Here is a 23,620-nt window from a genome sequence, read left to right as displayed (position 1 = left end):
GTATCTTTTTAAGAAAAAGGCAGCAGCTTTACAACCTGTCATTCAATCAGAAGACAAAGTCAAAGCCGAGCTGACAGTCAATCTTTCCTAGGCTCAGCAAAACTTGCCAAAAACCCCTCTGTATTCCTGCAACTGCAATATTTACATAAATATTTCTTATTCAAATCTTCAGCAACGCTATTTAACTCATGAATTTGTTTTACATTTATTTACACCTTGACCGATTTTTGTCTGACATGGCCATTAAAAATACAATGTTCCTTAACCAGATGGTTTTTCAAGTTACTTTTAAAGAGAATGTTACTTCAGTCATGTTGTTGTAATGTTTTGAGAAGACTAGTAACACAATAAAAAAAAAAATTCGAAATCGAAATCGTGAATCGGTCAAATTTTATTAAAAAAATCTAGATTTTTTTTTTTTGCTAAATCGCCCAGCCCTATTAGTCACAATGCAAAACATACTTTTCTTAGTTTCGCTTCGTCCAAATATCAAAGAATCTCAGATCAAGTAAAAATGTTGATTAGTTTTCACCTCAGAATGAAGAGCTTTTCTTTAAAACAAGTTAAATTATCTTGCAATGGGGAAATTAAAACAATCATATTTTCGCTTCGAAATGTAGATATTTCAACTAAAAACCAAGAAAAAAAAATTGTAAAGAAACTTTTTTTTTTTTTTTTTTTGCATAAATCGTATAAATAATTAAAATGCAATTCATCTTTGTTACACCTACAAGCATCTTCATCATTTTTGGTGTTCAAATATTTTAAACTCTCTTGAAAAGGCCTTAAAAACGCATGCAAATAATAAATGTTACAGTTCTAAATTTGATAAAGCAGCGACTCGTGGCACACTTGCAATGTGACAATTGTGGATTTACACATAGTGATATCCATGCTGTAACGATATTGTGCAGCAATTTCAGATGCAGCATTCTCTATAGACTCTTTATACTGTTCAAAAGCAGAACCAACAATTTAGAAGAACTTTAAATTCTTAGTAGCTTTATCCCTGTATGTCTCATAGACCATTTAAGTGTAGAAGTGTTATCAGTCAAAGCAGACATGTAAGGTATAAAATGTTATCTGCATGAAACGTCACAACAGCCACGATTACGCTGTTTTTGTGAACTACACTGTTTTCAGCAAACCATTAATTGGGGGAAAAAAAAGATTTACAACCAATGTATCATTCCACAAATGTACATTACCCAGCCATTAATTCTGTGTAAGTTCATAGCTTGCCTGAGGTTAATAACTGTGAAGACACACCTGCATTATGTCATCCACCTGACACACTAATAATACAGCTACACCTGAATACAAATGCTGGAGAACGACCAAACCGCCATCAAAAACACATAACGTCTGCAAGGTACAACAAGGGAAGGTTTAATCACTCATCACATGCTTTGTGATCAAAAACACACAAGACTTAAGGGGAGACATTGGAGGGAAAAACTTTTTTTTTTTCATCCACTTGTTCTTGTTGAGATTTGGGTCATTTGGCTTTTCATAGTGTTTTTGTTATCTGGATAAAATTACAAGATGCAAAATGAACTTTTAAGTGTCTCTTTTACAGCATTTTATCCATTCTGTGTCTATAGTTTTTAATTATATACATAGTTGTTTAAAGGTTGTTTTATCAAAAGACCTAATTTTAAAAAGACCAAATGTCAATTTTCTGATTGTTTTTACAGATGAATACAATCAATCATAGCTTTCCTGATGATGTACATTTTTATATTACACAAAATTATTTTTTTTAAATCCAGGCTGAATTATGGAGTAACAAAAAGATTATCAACATTTAACATGCACATTTAACTTTTATATGTCGAAAAAAAATAATTTTTTTTTAAACCAGATTTCATCCAAATGTTGACATTTCTGTACAGAAAATGTATGCAAACCAGTGCATAAGTAAATAATCCCCAGTTTGCATTTTTGATTCCATTTTTAAACAGCATTTAAAAACTTAAACTTATTTAAAATATTTAAATAAAATATTTTTAAAAATTATATTTGCAACTGTTAATAAAATCATAAAACTGTGGCAGTTTTTTTTCCGTTTTTTTGTACCGAAATGATCTGCAAATCAGTGCATGGTTAAATAATCCCTTATTTATATTGTTTTTATTTCATTTTTAACAGCATTTAGAAAACTTGTAAAACAAAAATAACTGTGAAAGGTTTTTTTTGTACTGAAATTCTATGCAAACCGGTGCATAATTAAATAATCCCTCATTTGCATTTTTCATTTTAAAAAGCAATTTTAGAAAACTTGTAATATGAAAATATGTGCAATTGTTAATAAAATAAAATACATGAGGCAGTTTTTAAAAATAATTTTGTACAGAAAATGTATGCAAATTAGTGCGTGAATAAATATTCCCCAGTTTACATTTTTGATTCTGTTTTTACATAGCATTTTGGAAAACTTGTAACACAAAATAATTGCAATTGTTATTAAAATTATTAAACTGAATTTTTTTTTCCTGCAGGTTTTTGTACAGAAATTATATGCAAATCAATGCATAATTAAATAATCCCTCATTTGCATTCTTCATTCTGTTTAAAAAAGCATTTTATAAAACTTGTAACATAAAAATATTTGTGATTGTTAATAAAATCATAACTGTGGCTGTTTTTTTTCTTTAGTTTTTCGTACAGAAATTATATGCAAATCAGTGTATAAATAAATAGAACCTTATTTGCATTGTTTTAATTTAATTTTTAACAGCATTTTAGAAAACTTGGAATACAAAAAAAAATATTTGCACTAGTTAATAAAATCATAAAGCTGTGCAAGTTTGTTTTTACAGTTTTTTGTACAGAAAGTGTATGCAAATTAGTGCATAATTACATAACTCCACATTTGCATTTTTTAACAGCACTATACAAAACTTATAATACAAAAATACATGTGATTCTTAATCAAATCAAAGAAATAATATTTCCCCCTGCCTGGCCATTTACAATATTTTCAGTTTTTTTTTAATTATTATTAGATATAATTAGTATTATTTTCAGAGTTTCAGAAATCAAACTTATGAAGATAAAATCTCCTCTGTAAAAAGTAAAAACAATTTACTCTAATATGTAAAAAAAAAAATAAATAAATATATATATATATAAACATTTTTAACCAAACTGTGTCCTAGTAAATATTCAAATGTTTGTACAAAACATATGCAAATTAGTGCATATTTAATTAATAAATCGCTAATATTTTTTATTAATTGTTATTAATTGTATTTTATGTAATACAAGTTTTCAAAAAGACTGTTTAAATATGCAAATTACAAAACTTAAAACTTGCATATTTAAAACTTGCAATACATGAAAATATTTGCGATTCTTAATGAAATCAATAAACTAAAAGGTTTTATTATTAAGACATTAATATTGTTCATTTTATGTTTTATTAACCTGCAGTGTCTTGCTTTAAACAAGACACAGATTCAGCTTGACTGCTGTTCCTGGTTTACAATTCTAAAATATATTTGCTCATTGAATTTTTTTGTGTGTGTTTGTATTTATTGTGAGTGAGTCACAGTCAATTCATTTATACAGCCACAATTACAATGGAAACTACTAATCATTTGCTGAACGCTCTTATAAGTCTCTAGCAGACCATTAAGATGCATTGAAGAACACACATAATGAAGAACAAAGCACAAATATTTCCACTTTGCCAGCATGATTAAGTCTCACCTGAGTGAATAGGTATATCCGGTGTTATCCGGAGTACAGTGAGGAGGGGTGTACGTGTGCAGACGGGAAAAATCCATGGTGACGCGCTGAGCTCGCTGTGAAGATCAAACCAGATGTCAAGAGCAAACTCCTAAAACTACACCAGCCGACGTGTGACTCCGATGGGTGTGACCTTTGCATATAAACATCAGTCACACCCATGAAAACACGCACACAATGCGCACACACACACACACACACACACGGCCTACAGTTCAGCCTGTCTCTTGGAAGAATCCTGATGAACTGCTTTGGTTTACTTGTTTAGTCTGATGCAGGTGACTGAATGTAAAGCTTGTGGAGATTATAAACATTCATAGTAAACTGAGCTTTTTTTTAGTTTCCTTTGTTTTTCTACTTTATTAGCTGTTGTCAAGTGGACAGGAAGTGTGGCGGTCCACACCTACGCATCCGAAATCAACAGCGCTGTCCAGAACCGATGCAAATAAGAGGAGGACAGTTGAGTGTAGGTGTTCATGTGTATACAGGTCTCACAAAATGTCTAAATCCCTAGTAGTTTTTCAGCAAGCATTTTTTGTTTGTACATCGAAATAAATTCAAACGGCCTGAATAGAAACGTGCATTATTTACTAAATAAAAAGAAAACACCAAACACATTTACTAAAACAAATTTATATATTTAAATGGCATTCATTATAGGCTGTGGATGGTTTGCACATTTTAGGACTTGTTACACACATACTGTTTGCTACTGTATATGGATTGCAAAAACTTTCAAGCTTAATATCTCAAAATCATTCAGAATGCAGATAGAACCTCATAATTCCAAGGTGACGATATGTTTGAGAATTAAAAGTAATAATAGCCTACTCATATTAACCTTTATTTTACATCCAAAGAATCGTGAGAAAATCGTGATCTTGATTTTAAGCAAAAGAAAATCATGATTCACATTTTAGCCAGAATCGTGCAGCACTATGAGCTACATTATATTCAGTATACTTACTTAAAAAATACTTTGTGCTGCTTGTTTAATCTATTTATTTAAAATGAGCTGCAACAACACGATTCTTGAGTTTTTTGGGACAGCTTAATTGTTTTATGTTTAATGCACTGATATTTGTAAAAACAATTAAGTTAACTTGATTTGTATTGAGCATTTTTTTTCCTGAATGAGTCTACTCCTTTTTAAATTATGGGAGGAACTTGTGGTTTGGGAAAGTTTCATTACTCTACAAATAATCCTTATTTATTCGTTTGACTGAATCAATTGTAAACGTTCCTTTATTTTCTATGTTTAGTATTTTAATGTGATATGCTACACTCAAAAAACGATGTTTGCTGTTGGTTCATACTACCTAAAATGAGCTGAAACAACACAATTCTTGAGTTCATTTTTTTGGAAAAACTTAAATGTTTTATGCTCAATCCGGTTACATTTGTAAAAAATAGTAAGGTAACTTATTTCATTTATGCTGTCCCAACACAAACAGAGTATAAGTAGAAAATGAACGCTTGATATATTTTTTATTATAATCTGATTATTTTCATTTTTCCTCTACATTAAGCTGTAAGAATGTGGAAAACAAGAAAAGATTAAGTAGGAATTTGTGGTTTGCTCTTGACGATATATTCCATGGATATTTGACTGGAATGCACAATGGATCTCTTGTTTTTCTTCTATCCAGGTTTGTTTTCACACGGATGCTTTAAAATGCATTTCCTTTTCAATATCCCTATCCCATATTACAGTGCTTGAAAGTAACCAAAACAACAAAAACAAGAAGATTAAATATTTCTTATATCAGATATAATAGTGCTAATATTTGAAATATTATTACAGTTATTGATGAATATTTTTGGTTAAGGGCAAAGCATTATGTTAAATAAATAATCTAGTCATGTATTCATACGATCACACTGATTATTTAATAAAACGTATTGCTCAAATTCATGCAAAAGACATTTTGGTAAGTATTGGATTACTGATCAGATATGAATATGGTGTTGTGAACTACAAATAAACAACAGAGTAATTAATAATGTTGGTTAAAGTATTTTTTTTATTAATCAATATATTATTAATAATATTACACAACATTTCAAGTTAAAACTCAAACTAACTAATCATTTATGACTAAACAAGTGCATTAGTTAAATGTTTGCTAATGTAATGTATTGAAGTATAAATGAACACTGAACCTAAAGCGCTATATATATATTTTTAAGTAGTAAATATAGCAAAGAATGAGTAGATTGCACAATAATGTTTCAGTCACATTTTACAATAAGGTTCTATTAAATGTATATTAACATGGACTAATAATGAATGATACTCATACAGAATCACTATATTTCAAACTAATTACAACCTGTAATTAACAATAGGTAATGCGCCACAGGTTATGAACAACTTTATTTCTATTAACTAAAAATAAATACTGTCTGTAAATAATGTATTGTTCATTGTTTGCTAGTATTAGTCAATATATTACTAACTAATGCAACCTTATCCGAAAGTTTAACCTATATTTCAGTTATTTAATTCAATATTTTACTTGATGTTTATTTATCATAATAGTATAATATTGTCATATCTTATGTGTTAACTGATGCAAAACAGATTATACTATAAAATCTTACTTACATTTCTATGGACCTTTAAGATTTCATTTAAAAATCGTAACAACAAAAATCCCTTAGTTCTGCATGGTTTGGTATGTCAGCCTTAACTTTAAACACACATAGGGGTTTAATGTTTAACCTTAAATTCAAGAGATTACTTTAAACTCATTGTTTAATCAAAATAAATAATTAATATAATAATTATTATTCTTAAAACTGTCCTGAATTTTTCAGAAGTGTTGAACAGAGCACGCACTTACAAAAATATTCAGGCAAGATTAAAAGGCTGATATCTCCCAGCGAAAGAATAAAATCATGTTTATGTTGTTTCGTTTAAAAATCGCAACATCAAAATTCCCTTACTTTTCCATGGTTTGGTATGTCAGCCTTAACTTTAAACATACATTGAGAGTTTAGTGTTTAACTTTAAATTCAGAAGATTACCTTTATAATCTCATTACCAAGTCAAATTAAATAAAAATTGTAAAATTACTACGGTTTTATTAGCAAGTCAATTTAGTAAATAATACTAATTCTCAAAACTGTTCTGAACCGATTTATTATTATTATTATTAATATTTAATAAATAGTAATATTACTTCATATTAATCGGGTAAGATTAAAATGCTGATATCTCTCAGTGAAAGTATAAAATAGTATTAATTTTGTTTACCTTTCCTCTAAATGCATGCCTCCTCATTCTCAAAAGTGCACAAGATCCACAAAAGCGACTGTTCCTCACTCAAGAGACAGGCTGAATAGGAAAAGAGAATCTTTCCCACCTCTTTTCCTTTTCTAAAAAGCACATTTCGCAAGCCCAGACAAGCTGAGCAATTATCCAAACATGACCTGCTGCTAATGGTGCAATGAAACAAGTCAATGGTGAAAACCAGGAGCTCCTTCCTTTGTGCACAAGTCAAACAAAAAAGTAGTCAGGGATTTATGTTTTATCTCGACTCATTCACATCTTCACGCCTTTATGCGTGGTTATCTCCATTTGCATGCATAATCATAACAAACGCACAACTCAAATCTGCAACATTTAGGATTGCAACGTTGGATGAGTCTCAAAAACTAGTCTGGACAGCACTTTTAGGCACTTCAAATAGTCTCTAAACATTAGAATCGACCATCATTTGCATATAGATAACATTAAATTAGATTTTCCGAACAAAACGAGTGGTTTCATTGTTTAAGTGTTCCCACTTCGCTATCTATGTAGGAGAGTGAGTGGGTTTTGACACAGAGCCTTGCATTGCAACACTGTAGCCTATATCAGCGCAGTTCTATTACCTTAATGCGCACTTCAGAGTGTTTACTTATGAAGATTCGAGTGACGTATCATAAACAGTGTATATAAATATTTCCGTTCGCGTGTGTGACAGTTAAAGCAGGGCCATGTTTTCTGTCAAGAGTTTGCAAAGAAAGGAGCTTCGCTGACTGTCCACCAAACACTGTATTATTATAACTACACTTCAACAATAACGAATCTGTGCATATGACGTGAATTAAATCAGAAATAGCAACTAAACGTTAAAGCACTTGCCAGTTTGACCATCAGTTTCTACAATCTCTTGTTGTTTTGAAGGTAGTCCAGTTCTGAAATGACAATCCAGTTCGAGGATGCGCAAAGCGTGTGGCGCATCTCGACGGGTATACGCACAAATGAAAACACAAACAAATCCCCCTGCGTCCCCAACGCGAGATACAAATCCTTCAATCTTCGTGAGGGAGAAAAAAACACCAAAAGTTACGCGCTTGACTAACAATTACTACTAGGAAAATCCCAAAATGGCTTCCACAACAGAGTAAAGCCAGACGGATAAAGTCGCAAGAACGTTCCTCCTATTTTCCAAGCTCAGCTGTCAATCACGCGCATACTTTGAATCTATTGGCTGAGAGGCCGGGTCACGCCCTCCCCGCTCACGTCACACAGTCTTGGATATAAGGATTCAGAGGAGCCTGTCCGTAAAGCTGTCAACAGAGTCACTTCAGCGTGCAGAAACGTAAATACAGGCGATTGGGGCTCAAAACAGACAGTAAATGTGAGGAAGCGAGAGTGTTGGGCAGTCTATATGAGATTAAATACTAAATAAAGAACGACCTGATACAAACTCGCAGATTTAAATCAGTTATAATGATACATTTTTAGGAACACTTTGAGTTGGGTGTATTTCTTCATGTATTAACTTAGAAAACATTTGTTAGTTTTTAAATAGTCTTTGTTAACCTCAGTTAATAAAAATGCAGAAGTTTTTTGCTCATTTGCATTTTTAAATAGCTAATATTTACACTTAAAAAGGTTGTATTTGTTAATGATGAAAATAACAGTAGCCCAACTAAGAGTAATACATCTAAATATTTATTAATAATATAAGTTGCCTTCTTGAAGTGAATATTTTTATTACAGGTTAAAATCTGACAATCATACATTGCAAATTTCTATTGTCTTATTTTATGGTATATGCATTTATTTTTGTATACAGTAATATGTTTAATTACTTGTTGTTTGCTGAAGTGAAAGGAAATCTTATTTTAAAAGCAAAACTATTATAAAAATAATGTAAATACAGAGCAATAAATTAAGCATGAACATTTCAACATAATGTCAGATCATAAACAGATGATCGATGTTGGCTCATTTTTGCTCAAAATTAAATAGTAGAGCAAAATATTAATATATCTATTCATTCATTCATTCATTCATTCTTTTTACCTCGGCTTAGTCCCTTTATTCATCAGGGGTTGCCTCAGCAGAATGAACCGCCAACTTAGCCATACACTCTTACATTCACACATTCACTATGGTCAATTTAGTTTTTTCAATTCACCTGTACCGCATGTCTTTGAGCTGTGTGGGAAACTAAAGCACCCGGAGGAAACCCACGCCAACACGGAAGAACATGCAAACTCCACACAGAAATGCCAACTGGCTCAGCCGACCAGACTTAAACCAGCGACCATATTATAAATATTTACTAAATACTGATTGCAAGAAATGAATCCTAAACTAAAACAGTGTTTCCCTGGTTACTGCAGTAAACAAAGCAGTGTGATGTCAGCAGGATTTTATTGATTTCATAAACTACACAGCATCTCAATATATTTAAAGATTAAATTTAGGTAAACTTTAGCATACTGATACTGAACTTAATATCTTGTAAAAAAAAAAAAAAAAAAGCATTTAAGACTTTTTGATACTTTTTAAGGGCCTAAATTTCTCTAAATTGATTTAGCAATTTTTAATACTTTTTATGACCCTGTGGACTCGCTGCAAATGTATTTAGTACTGACATATTAGACTGATTTAATAAAAATAATTGCAACATTTGTTTTCTAAGCCAAAGTGTAAAAAAGCAGCTATTACACAACTGACTTCATATGCAAAATATAAAACCCCCAAAGTCTTGCAATATTAAGTGAAGCGTACAGGAATAGAACTGGTGTCTCTCTTTTCGACAGACACAATCCATCATACTGTAAAACAATCCATTTCTCTAAACCAAACAACTGTACTGAAAAGAAAGAGTTATATTAAAAAACTACTGTACTAAAAAAATAGATAGATCAAGTTATATTAATCCCCAAACACAAATTCAGATGCAGTGCAAAACCGTTAACCGCAGATATACCAAATATCATACTAAGCAACTGTTGCATAAACTGTTGCATAAATAAAACACAAATGCTCTGCTGTCAATATAAATATAGAACAGACACACAACTGCAACCCATTTATTTCATATCCAAAAATATGGATATGATTCAATAACAAAAGCATAATTTGCAGCAGGCGGGCAAGTAAAAGTCAGAGTAAAAATTGAGTAAGAAAAAAGCAAAGGTTCTGTTTGCACTGTACAAAGCAAACTACTGCAACAAAATATTGCATGATAAGATTTATGGCTCTCTTGTTGATACTGCATGACTTTTTTTTTCCATCTTCCACTTCTTTCTTTTTTTCAGTGTTTAAAAATGACTGTCAGGGTAACAAATAAACAAAATAAAAACTCTGTAAGTTAAACTTTGTATATTAAGAGGCAAATCCTGTATGATTTTATTTAGCAACAACAACTGCTCAATACATGGTAGTTGCTATACAAGTGATACAGCTGCTGCCGGAAGTCAACGTGAATTATTTATACTAGAGATGCCCAAACTAGGGCACATGGGCTAAAGTTGGCCCATTGTAACATTTGACCTGGCCCGCCATCCCATCTGAGAAGAGAGGGAGAATTTCGGGGAGGGTTGGGGTTAATGTTTTTAACACACATTGTCATTTCTAATAACCTTTCATTTGTTACTTTTATTTTTAAGCTACAAAAAACAAACTTGAATTAAATGTTTCAATTAAATGTTGTAATGAAAGCAGGTGCTGCTTGACTAGTGTATTCAGCATTAAACTCCATAATGTTATAATGGAATTCTTCTGTTTTCATTATAATTGGTTCATTATAAAATGTAAAAATATATATACAATTGATTAGTTTATATGCATAATGTTTTCTATTATTTTTAAATTAACGAGGAAATTACTCATGGAAACTTTGTAATACAGCTTGGTATATTTACCTTCAGCCCACAGCCCTCAATCAAGTTTGTTTTTTGGCCCTTCATAAGAAAAGAAAAAGTTTGGGCACCCTTAATCTATTAATTTACCCATTATTTGTATCTTATTAACGTCTACCCCCTACCATCACAGTAATGTAAAAAACTGTAATTATATTTATTAATTATACTGAGTATTATTCATATTATTTATTAAATTATACATTCAATTGTATTTTATTAATGTCTACACCTACTCCAACCCTAAACCCAGCCATTAAAGTAATGCAAAAAACAGTACTGTTTTATTCATATTATTTATTAAATTATCCATTAATTTGTATTTTATTTATGTTCACCCCACTCCAACCCAAAACCAGCCATGAAAGTAATGTAAAAACATTAAATATACCAAGAAATATTCATATTATTTATTAAATATACCATTAATTTGTGTTTTTATTAACATTTACCCCTACTCCAACTCTAAACCCAACAATCAAAGTAATGTAAAAAAAAAAGTAAATACACTGTATTATTCATTAAATTATCCATTAATTTGTATTTAATTAACGTTTACCCTACTCTGACCCCAAACCCAGCCATTAAAGTAATGCAAAAACAGTAATTATACTGTATTATTTATTAAATTATCCATTCATTTGTATTTTATTAACGTCTACACCTATTCCAACCCTAAACCCAATCATCAATGTAAAAACAGTAATTATACTGTTTTATTCATGTTATTTATTAAATTACTCATTAATTTTTTTTATTCATATTATTTATTGGATTATTCATTAATTTGTATTTTATTTATGTTTACCCCACTCCAACCCTAAACCCAGCCATAAAAGTAATGTGAAAACATTAATTTTACCAAGAAATATTTATATTATTTATTAAATTAACCATTAATTTGTGTTTTTATTAACCTTTACCCCTACCCCAACCATCACAGTAACCTAAAACAGCAATTATACCAAGTAATATTCCTATTATTTATTAAATTACCTCATTATTTGTATTTCATTAACATTAACCCCTACCATCACAGTAATGTAAAAACATTATACCAAGTATTATTCATACGTTTTATTAAATCCCCCATTAATTTGTATTTTACTCCCTCCCAACCCTCACAGTTCTGTAAAAATTATTGTTGCACAGCAATTCAGCAATTATATTGATATTTCATTGAGTTATGCTACACTGATGCGAATATCCACAGCTGTTTTTATTTAATGGAAAAACATTAACAACAAATGTCATCAATCAACAACAACAATCCAGGGGTTTTCAGTGATTTAGTCCAAGACAAGTGTCAAGTCCTTCGTCAAAGTCCTTGTTCTTATTACTTTTAAGTTTGATGATCCCTCAATAGACTTAAAATACATTTTAATTTCAATTTTAAAAAAATAAAAAAATATGTTTACACTTGCAAAACTAGCTTTTCTGAATATAAAATTTGGCAAACAAAAAAAAGGTTTATGAAATATGTATTATTTTTCTTTTCACATTCAGGAAAACCAAAAATAACATTATCAAATTTAAATTCAAAATCTGCCTTCACATAATCTTTTATAAAATCAAGAGTATCACACCCAATTGGCATTAAATGAGGGCAATTCCAAACTAAATAAAAAGTTTCAGGATTCGCAAAGCAAAAAGAACAGTAGGTGTAATATCATTCTTAAGCCTTTTAAGATTACACTTGTCTTGATGGCAATGACATCTATGAATAAATTTAAAGGTAACTTCTCTTATTTAGTTTGTTTTAAAAAAGACAATTGCAGGGAAACGACTAAACTTTCTTCCTTGAAATATAATTTAAAAAAACATTCCAATATGACATTACATAAGGCACAGTAATTGAATCTTCCAGAAACAGGGCTCTTATTTCCTTATTGCATTTTGATTTAGATAATGAAAGGCAGTGTTTACCAATACATGTTTTCCAAAGGTCCACTGAATGACAAGCAATTGGAAATGAAAGTCCTTTAAAAAGCATAAAAACATCTTGTGGGATTGCATCAGCAACAACTGTAAAGTCTTTTGGGCTAAAAATTCAGAGTAGTTACAAAGTGGACCACTGTCATTGAATAGCTGAGACACATAAACTTCATAATTTATGGTAACACGCACTATACAACAGCACCATCTAGTGGTCAATTAAAGCACTACTACGGCTGCGTTAATCATCTTTAAACATATTTGGAGAATGAATGTACACACAGGGTGGAGTTTACCGCCTAACGTCAAATTATAGCTCACAATTCAAACTCATATCTGTCTGAGAACTGAGATATTAAAGCAAACAAACTGTAATACATTCATTTAATGCCTAACTTAACGTAAACTAACCGCCGTTCAAATGAGGTAACGTTAACTTAACGTACAGTGATTTAATTTAAATTCTCGAACAATATCACAATGGTCACTGTTGTTCTAGAAGCGTCAGATATATGCAATAATATATAAAATATGTCAATATAGTCACTAATGGCTGGCAGTTTTGCCTCTTGCAAAGTCACTTCTGCAAACTCACCCAAGCGGCGGCGGTTGTCAAAGTCCACTGGTTTGTAAATGAGCGACTGTCCGTCAAATCCACACGGTTAACGTAGAAATCGACGACTCGGGTGATTGATTCCTGTTTAAACGACGTCCAGTTTTAGTTTACGGTGTATCTGTAATGTACAGTAAGACTTAAGTTTACCGTGATGTCCATCCACACACGCATAGTGTGTACACACACACACACACCAATGAGTTTGTTGAGCAGAGACTGGCGCGCGCAGTAGAGACGCAGGAGAGAAAAGCCACGCCCCCTGACGCTGCTGCGCATGAGGTCATTACGCTACTGGACAATAAATCACGTATGTTTGATTTCATTGAGGATTTTTTTCTGATACTAATCCCTCTGTTGTCGTTAACTGTGTCCCATTGCTTTCATTATTATGTTAGAATTTATTTTACTTATTTATTTTTTTATATTTTATTTTTAATGTTTGCGTTTTTTTTACATATATTTCTAGATGCTTTTTGCATTTTATTGTACTGATCTTGGATATATTTTGTGTCTGGATTTTTATTAATGCTTAATGTAATATTCTAATGCTTTTAATAAAATGTTGATATTCGCTTTTTACATTTAACATTATTTATGTATTTGCAATTCATTCATTCATATAAATAAAAACATTATTTTCTGTCAATTGTTAGATCTAAATAAATGAAATATTTATTTACAGTTCATTCTTTCATTCATTTATTCATAATGCATTTCTGCCCATTTTTAGATCTAAATATGTTTATATAATAAATAATATAATAAATGAAATAAATAAAAATAAGTTTAGATCTAAATATATTTATATAATAAATATTAAAATAAACTAAATAAATAAACATAATTTAATTGTAGATCTAAATATGTTTATATAATAAATAATATAATAAATTAAATAAAAATAATATGATATAATTTTAGATCTACTGCGGTGCCGCAGTAGGTAGTGCTGTCGCCTCACAGCAAGAAGGTTGCTGGTTCAAGCCTCGGCTGGGTCAGTTGGCGTTTCTGTGTGGAGTTTGCATGTTCTCCCCGTGTTCGTGTTGGTTTTCTCCGGGTTCTCCAGTTTCCCCCACAGTCCAAAGACATGCTGTACAGGTGAATTGGGTAGACTAAATTGTCCCAGAGATGGGTTGCAGCTGGAAGAGCATCCGCGGTGTAAAACCTGTGCTGGATAAGTTAGCGGTTCATTCCGCTGTGGTGACCCCAGATTTATAAAGGGACTAAGCTGAAAAGAAACTGAATGAATGAAGTAATATAATAAACGAAATAAATAAATATTATATATTTTTAGATCTAAATATATTTATATAATAAATAATATAATAAATAAATATAATATAATATAATTTTAGATCTAAATAAAGAAAAAAAATAAAGAAATGTTTTCATTTATTGCTATATAAAGTTATGTGCATACATTATATAATATATATTATACAATAATTCAAGGGGGCTAATAATTCTGACTTCAACTGTATAGCTATAAACACATATATCATTTTAAAGATAATATATTTGAATAAAAAAAATGTTTGTGATTGCATTGGCTGGTATAAAAACGGCTATTTTTGCAATGTATACACTAAGCCTAACATACGAAAAGTGTATGCAAACGGTGATTATTTGCAATATTTTGAAATATGTGTTGCAAATATGACATATAGGCTGTTTTATATATGTAAAATATGCAATTTGCCTTTATTTCCATTTATCCGCTTCTACATGGGGAATAAAAGGAATGATTGAATGAATGTACATACAACAACAACAACAACAACAAATAAACAAACAAACAAACAAAAAAAAAACATTGCGAAAAGAAACCTGTATCTGAAAACGAACCTGATGTGAAGGAATCTGCGTTGCTTCCTTCGTTAAATTAAATTGATGGAATGACGATGAATGAAGGGGCGGAGCTGATGACGAATAGCAGCAGCATCCAGACAGCAGAGCCCCGCGTGAATGACACATGGACGATTCAGCATATCAAACCAATATATCTGTCTATATATTTACACTATTGTTTATGTCATGTGGATAATGTAGCGTAGCTCGCTTCATTATCATCCACAGCGGAGGCTAATTACTAGCAAAACAGGAAACAATTACGCGATTTGCATCTGTACATCCAATATAAACACCAGCATACAGCGACGCTATCATACAGTATTACAGGCTGTGATAGAGGTAAGCCTTTTATTGATATATTTAATTTCATTATTGACATATAGAGATATTCTAACAGAAGCTGAGGGCAATATATAATGATACTGATGCTGAGATTTTAACATCTGTATTGTTATATAGCCTAACTAATATGTTAGCATTCATTTTCATAGATAAAGGAGCAATGGGATGTTATAAGAGTAATTTATCCCCCAGAGTTCCTCTGCTCCCTATTTATTCTCATTTATCCGACAAATCCAATCTTAAACCCTGCATTGTGGTCAAACATGACTGCTGACTATTGCTCAGTGATTCCTAATTGAAAACAACGGCAGCGTACTACTATTTCCTATCAAATTAAACTAGTACAGACGTTTGTATTTCAGTATATTAGGCTTTTCCAGTTGTCTGGGGAGAACATGGAGAGCTACGATGATTTCTGCGCACGGATTGTGTCTAAACTGCAGACGGAAATGAGGCGTAAAAAGAGCTGCAGTACCGCACCTGCGCGAGTGGTGGCGCACTCTCTCATCTGCTTTCATGGCAGGCCGGTTCTCTGTCCTGTTGTGAGTATTTACTTACTTTGTTATTAATGCTTAAAGAACAGAATACAGAACAAAAAATACAACAAATATTAAGACAAAAAGGTCAGGGGTATACAGAAAACAAAACATAAATAAGACAAACATACAAATAAATAAGTATAGGGCGGCACGTTGACTCAGTGGTGAGCACTGCCTCACAGCAAGAAGGTAACTGGTTTGACTCCTGACTGGGTCAGTTGGTATTTCTGTGTGGAGTTTGCACGTTCTCCCCATGTTTGTGTTGGTTTCCTCCAGATGCTCCAGTTTCCCCCACAGTCAAAAGACATGCAATATTGGTGAATTGGATAAACTAAATTGGCCATAGTGTTAGAGTGTGTGTAAACTTGAGTGTGCATGGGTGTTTCCCAGTACTGGGTTGTAGCTGGAAGGACAACCACTGTGTAAAACATGCTGGAGTAGTTGGCGGTTTATTCCTCTTTGGCAACCTCAGATAAATAAAGGGACGCACATGTCTCTAGCATGTGTCCGCTCATTGTTACCATTTAGCATGTTTTTTAGCATGGTTTTACACGTTTCTAGTATGTTTTAGATCATTTATTTAATTTATCATGTTTTTACATGTTTCTGCTTATTGTTACCATTTATCATGTCTATTAGCATGTTTGTACATGTTTATAGCATGTTTCTGCTCATTGTTACCATTTAGCATGTTTATTAGCATGTTTTCTTTCTGATTGTTGTTTCCATTTATCATGTTTATTAGCATGTTTTTACATGTTTCTAGCATGTTTCCGGTCATTGTTACCATTTACAATGTTTATTAGCATGTTTTTGCATGTTTCCAGCATGTTTTCTCTCATTGTTTTCATATATCATGTTTATTAGCAAGTTTTTGCATGTTTCGGCTCATTGTTACCATTAAGCATGTTTATTAGCATGTATTTTACATTTTTCTTATTGTTGTTTTCATTTATCATGTTTACTACCACGGTTTTACATGTTTCTAGCATGTTTACGCTCACTGTTACCATTTACCATTTTATTAGGATGTTTTTACATGTTTCTAGCATGTTTCCGGTCATCATTACCACTTAACATGTTTATTAGCAGGTTTTTGCATGTTTCTAGCATGTTTCCTCTCATTATTTCTATTTATCATGTTTATAAACATGTTTTTGCATGTTTCTGCTCATTGTTACCATTTAACATGTTTAATAGCATGTTCTTGCATGTTTCTGCTCATTGTTACCATTTAGCATGTTTAATAGCATGTTTTTGCACGTTTCCAGCATGTTTCCTCTCATTGTTTCCATTTATCATGTTTATTAGCAAGTTTTTGCATGTTTCTAGAATGTTTCGGCTTATTGTTACCATTAAGCATGTTTATTAGCATGTATTTTACATGTTTCTTATTGTTGTTTCCATTTATCATGTTTACCGGCATAGTTTTACATGTTTCTAGCATGTTTACGCTCATTGTTACCATTTACCATTTTATTAACATGTTTTTATATGTTTCTAGCATGTTTCCAGTCATTGTTACCACTTAACATGTTTGTAGCATGTTTTCTCACGTTTCTAGTATGTTTCCCCTCATTGTTTCCATTTATCATGTTTATTAACATGCTTTTGCATGTTTCTAGCATGTTTTCGCTCATTGTTACCATGTAGCATGTTTAATAGCATGTTTTTTTACATGTTTCTTGTTGTTTTCATTTACCATGTTAATTAGCATGGTTTTACAGGTTTCTAGCATGTTTACGCTCATTGTTACAATTTACCATTTTATTAGCATGTTTTTACATGTTTCTAGCATGTTTCCGGTCATCATTACCACTTAACATGTTTATTAACATGTTTTTGCATGTTTCTAGCATGTTTCCTCTCATTATTTCCATTTATCATGTTTATTAGCATGTTTTTGCATGTTTCTAGCATGTTTCCTCTCATTATTTCCATTTAACATGTTTATTAACATGTTTTTGCATGTTTCTAGCATGTTTCCGCTCATTGTTACCATGCAGCATGTTTAATAGCATGTTTTTGCATGTTTCTGCTCATTGCTACCATATATCATGTTTATTAGCATGTTTTTACATGTTTCTAGCATGTTTACGCTCATTGTTTCCATTTATTATGTTTATTAACATGCTTTTGCATGTTTCTAGCATGTTTCTGCTCATTGTTACCATTTTGCATGTTTAATGGCATGTTTTTGCTCATTGTTACCATTTACCATGTTAATTAGCATGTTTTTACGTTTCTAGCATGTTTCTGCTCATTGTTACCATTTAGCATGTTTAATAGCATGTTTCCACACATTTTTAATATTTAGCATGTTTCTGCTCCTTCTCACTACTTAGCATGTTATTAGCATAAATGTAGCAGTTTTTGCAGTTTGCATACTGTATTACTCAATTTGTATAGATGTTCAAAATAAAAATATACTTTAAATACTAATATGATACACTTATTTAGGACAAAATTTATTAAAAAAGAAAATGTGAGGACTGTTGGACACTTCTTGCACTCAGCTGACACAGCTTTAGTTTTGTGGCTAATTATGTTTAAGAATGTGAATGACAAACATAACCTTATGAAGTCCAGATACTAGAGAGTTGGCTACACTGCAGAGTATGCATCTATGGTATGTCATTTGAGATAGAGCTTAAGAAGTTATAATAATTAGAAACAGCATGTGACTAGTATGTTGCTAGTATGTTTTAACACCTAGATAGATTAGGCTTACCATTTACTTTAATTTAGCAATTCGCTTTTGAATGTTTTTGCACCTTGTGTTTCAAGCTAAGTGAGAAACAAAGAAGAGAAATGGCTAAATACAAGAAAAGAGCATCACAAGTGGAGGCAGGACGACAGCTTCATCATAACAATAACCTGCTCAATCAGATGCCGGCAAGTCTTTGGACCAGTAAGGTAAGGAAATGAGTGTCTTATGTAATACAGGCACTTTTATGTTGCATTTTGGGAATATTTTCGAATTGCATTCATTGTTATTATTATTATTATTAATATATTAATATCCATACATTAAATATACACAAAAGTCTCACCAAAGCTGTGTTTATTTGATATATATGCAGTAAAACATTAGTATTGTGAAATATTATTTCTGTGATTATTAAAGTCTGCATGACATTGCAATTAAATGTGATATATTCAGTACTCCAGCCTTCAGTATCACATGATCCTTTTGAACATAAAACCTTTTCGAACATGTGGTCGGAACAAAAGTTTACTGTGACTGTGTTCTCTGAAATTCTCTCAAACGGTGGACTTCTATATTCTAATTGCTTGCCGCTGCTCCTCGCCGCTTATCGCCGTCGGCTCTCATTGAAAATGAATGACTTCCGGCTACTTTGACGCTCTCGCCGCTTTCGGTCTGAACGTACGGTAAGAGTGGTCAACCTGAGAAAACTTGAGCCGAGCACAACATACAAGACAAGACAAGACTAGTGTCTGGACTCTGCCACCAAAACAAAAATGAACAAGACCGAAGTGACAGAATCCTGACATCTTACCTCAAACTTTTTTTCTAGGAAAAACAATAACAAAATTTCACAATATTACTGTTTTCTTTGATCATCAAAATGTCATCATGATGTGATCAATTTTGATGGGTATAATAATTTATGAGGACTTATGAGAAATGATTAAGAGAGCTAATTATTTTGGTTTAATTTAATAGATTGATATAATCATTTAAAAAATGTAAAAACTGCTTTTTATTCAAGCCAAACTAAAAGAAATTATAATAATTTCTCCAGATAAAAAAAAATATAGAAAATAATAAGTCTGATAAGCAGCACTTTGGAAATATTTTAAAAAGATTAAAAAAATTCACAGGAAGACTGATAATTTTGACTTATATAGTATAATTTTGAACTGTATATAGCTTATCCACAAATATTTGTTGTGAAATTACTTGCATCTTCTTGCATCCTAGGCACCAAAAGTCTTGGATATCCCACAGCCTTCAGAGCAGCGCACGTCTCCTTCTCCAAAGACAGACTACAGGAATGGTTTCACACGACCGGACAGTACAAAACTCAGACATAATGGAGCTCCTGAGCCATATATACTGTCCAACAGGCCTCCAGTGACTCCATCATCTGATCTACCTGCGTTTGTGAGAGGAAAACCTGCCGAGGAAAAACAAATGCAAGAGGAAACTGAACCAGGAGTTTGCCTGCAGAACCTGCTAAAGAAATCACGTGAATTCATTGAAAAAGAGCAAGCAAAACCAGGCTCAAAACTCAACAAAACCCCGTCAGAAAGCCCCTCGGAGCCTGTTGGCTGCTTTCTGAATGGGACTGGTTTTAGTGGCTCCCCCAGTTACACCATCAGCTCAGAATGTGGTCTAAATGCAAACAAATCCCACCGCGGACGCCCTCGTCCCATTTCTGCATGCAGCATCTTCTTTTCTTTACCTGAAAACCCCAAACCAAACATTACACCCAATGCAAGACCACAGGATCTAAAACCAATTGGAATGCAGGAAAGGAAGCTGCTTGGGTTGGAAAATGTGAATGTATCTCCTTATGAGGATTTCTCCAGGTTGACCGAGACTATAGGTAGACTGGAAACATCTCCAGTAGACGCTGAGCTCACGAGTCCTCTATTTCGGAGGAGATGCCACACGCTGGACAGCCATCTGTCCTCACGTCCTGTCATAGATAGGAGCCAGGAGCGAATGCCTCGCTTTATGGCTGGGGTCACGGCGAGAACGCCAACTCGCCTTTCACCTCCTTCACCAATGAACAAGAGTCCCGGAGTAGCATTCATGGGGTCTGCAGTCAGTCCAGAATCTCCTTCTCATGCCAAACTACAATTCGAGATGGAGAGGAACAATGTTATTAGTACTTCGGTAAAAGACCGAAGGACAGGTAAGAACACGAGTTAAGGCCCGTTCACACAGAACATGTCTTTGCATCTAAAAACATCAAACACTTCACTTAGGAGTGGTATTTTAAAGCAGTGCTTCCCAACCCTGTTCCTGAAGGTACACCAAGAGTTCACATTTTCAACCTCTTCCTAATCAAACACACCTGAACCAACTCATAAGAACACTAGAAGAGACTCCAAAACCTGAAGTGAATGGGTCAGATAAGGGAGACATCAAAACATGTACTGTTGGTGTGCCACTAGGAACACTGTTGGGAAACACTGTATAGCCATATCAAATAAGTTTAATTTCAAGTGGCTTGCAGTGTTTTCCAGAATCCAAAACACACCAAGAACTGTTTCAAATATAAAAAACCCAAGCAAAAAGCAGCTCAAGACACATATACAACCATGAAAAGTTATTGATAAGAAAACGTAATCAATTGAACATCAAAGAGCCAATATATAATAATAACAATTCTATTATTATTACTATTTGAGATCAGACTTACAGCTATATTTGATAAAGTATCCTCTCTGTCGTGTATGTCTCTTGTGTCTTTAGATGAGATGCAATGGCAGGCGCAGGCTCTGGAAGACATGCAGAGGTCACTGGAGGAAGACTACGCTTTTCGGATGTCCTGTCTAATGGCGGAGCAAGAGAGAGAACACCTGGTGGGACACAGATAGACACTATCTATCTATCTGTCCGTCCGTTCGTCCATCCATCCATCCATCCATCCATCCATCTATCTATCTGCCTCTCTGTCTCTCTATCTGTCAATCTGTCTGTCCATTCATCCATCTGTCCGTCCGTCCATCCGTCCGTCCATCCATCCATCCATCTATCTATCTGCCTCTCTATCTGTCAATCTGTCTGTCCATCTATCTACTATCTGTCTGTCTGTTCGTCCGTCCATCGATCCATTTATCGATCCATCCATCCATAAACCCACCCACCCATCTATCTATCTATCTATCTATCTATCTATCTATCTATCTATCTATCTATCTATCTATCTATCTATCTGTCTGTCTGTCTGTCTGTCTGTCTGTCTGTCTGTCTGTCTGTCTGTCTGTCTGTCTGTCTGTCTGTCTGGCCGTCCGTCCGTTAGTCCGCCCGCCCGTCCGTCCGCCCGCCCGTCCGTCCGTCCGTCCGTCCGTCCGTCCGTCCGTCCGTCTGTCTATCTATCTATCTATCTATCTATCTATCTATCTATCTATCTATCTATCTATCTATCTATCTATCTCTGTTTAAAACCTCTCTCTGTTTACTGCCCACCTTGTCAACTTCATTCTAAGAGCGCATCCTAAACCATGTGACACCCTATACAAGTTTGTCAATGTCAGCTACATTAATAGTCACTTATATCTATTATGCAAATCTTTTATGCGATTTTCCAGTTTTGTGTGTAAATTCAATTCGCATCTAGGCTTATGACGGTATTACATTTTCTTGTATTAAGCTTTTGTCATGGTGTCCGGTATAATCACAGTATTGAGCTAAGCGACTTTAACCTGTAAAATAACCAAACACACACACAAAAAAAAAATGTTCAGAGTAAACAAATGTTTCAATTTCAATTAAACTAAACTCAAAAGGATGATAAAGTACAATAGGTAATTGTACAATAGGTTTCACAGTGCTTGATAAAAATGGTTGTTTAATAAAAAAACAGAATAACACTGTATGTCTGTTGCTCATGCAGGATTCAGAGGAGCGGGTCAGGAGACTGAGGGCTCAGGGTGGTCTGAGTCCTGCTGTGGGAGAGGATAGCTGTGCTGACCGATACCCTATACTGAGCCCCATGTGCCCTTTAAGTCCCGGAGACAGATCCCCGCGACACCCGCTGCAGAAGATGGGTACGACAGAAAACACACCAGCCTGTGATGAATGTCCTTAGATTGTCTGTCTGTCTGTCTGTCTGTCTGTCTATCCATCCATCCATCCATCCATCCATCCATCCATCCATCCATGTGTCAATCTCCTATCTATCTATCTATCTATCTATCTATCTATCTATCTATCTATCTATCTATCTATCTATCTATCTATCTATCTATCTATCTATCTATCTATCTATCTATCTATCTATCTATCTATCTATCTATCTAGCAATTGTTCTATCTTTTCACCCATCTATCCATCCATCCACCTATAGGAATAAACTGTAAAAGTGTTCAATTTACAAAAGCACAGCAAAATTGCAAAATTGCAAAAAAAATCTAAACAAAAACGAAATCACTAAATTCATTAAATATTGTAAGTAAATACTATAAAAATGTAAAAATTTAAAATAATACAAAATGATAAAATAACACTAATTCAAAACATTCACACTTTAATTTCTTAACTACAAGATGTCAGATGTGGTTAAAAAATAAAAGTAAACAATAATGCTATTAACCCCTTTCAACTATAAAATCTATACACTTGTCATCACCTGTCTGTGTTTCTACCTCTCAGGTTTTCCTTCTCCCACCTATGATGCAACATCGCCTTCAATACAGCCTCCTGTTTATCTGAGAGGACTGAAGAGCAGAAACA

The 23,620-nt window shown here is 33.0% G+C and overlaps 3 protein-coding genes across 6 annotated transcripts in view; 2 read left to right on the top strand and 1 right to left on the bottom strand.

The window, feature by feature from the left end:
• Positions 1-8,130, bottom strand: part of sun1b (Sad1 and UNC84 domain containing 1b) — a 68,955-nt gene extending 60,825 nt beyond the window's left edge. The window contains 2 exon segments of the mRNA NM_001018135.2: positions 3,715-3,809; positions 7,886-8,130. Of these exon segments, the coding sequence (NP_001018145.2) occupies positions 3,715-3,809; positions 7,886-7,897 (107 nt within the window). The 5' untranslated portion in view covers positions 7,898-8,130.
• LOC141381148 (uncharacterized) overlaps positions 1-23,620 on the top strand; it is a 587,543-nt gene that overhangs the window by 44,133 nt on the left and 519,790 nt on the right. The window lies entirely within an intron of this gene.
• The window catches only part of ccp110 (centriolar coiled-coil protein 110), a 20,728-nt gene continuing 12,495 nt past the window's right edge, over positions 15,388-23,620 (top strand). For 2 of the 4 annotated variants that reach the window (XM_073944163.1, XM_073944161.1), the window contains exons 1-7: positions 15,388-15,646; positions 16,012-16,191; positions 18,976-19,104; positions 20,135-21,074; positions 21,638-21,747; positions 22,782-22,935; positions 23,540-23,620. The exon at positions 23,540-23,620 is cut by the window's right edge and continues 11 nt beyond it. In XM_073944163.1, coding sequence (XP_073800264.1) covers positions 16,045-16,191; positions 18,976-19,104; positions 20,135-21,074; positions 21,638-21,747; positions 22,782-22,935; positions 23,540-23,620 — 1,561 coding nt within the window. In that variant the 5' untranslated portion in view covers positions 15,388-15,646; positions 16,012-16,044. Of the gene's footprint in view, positions 15,647-15,996; positions 16,192-18,975; positions 19,105-20,134; positions 21,075-21,637; positions 21,748-22,781; positions 22,936-23,539 lie in introns of all 4 variants that reach the window. The other 2 variants (XM_073944164.1, XM_073944162.1) reach the window with 1 other exon arrangement.

The sequence above is a fragment of the Danio rerio genome, chromosome 3 (genome assembly GCF_049306965.1).
Source record: "Danio rerio strain Tuebingen ecotype United States chromosome 3, GRCz12tu, whole genome shotgun sequence".
Taxonomy (NCBI): Eukaryota; Metazoa; Chordata; class Actinopteri; order Cypriniformes; family Danionidae; genus Danio; species Danio rerio.
This window is presented reverse-complemented; position numbering and strand designations above follow the sequence as displayed.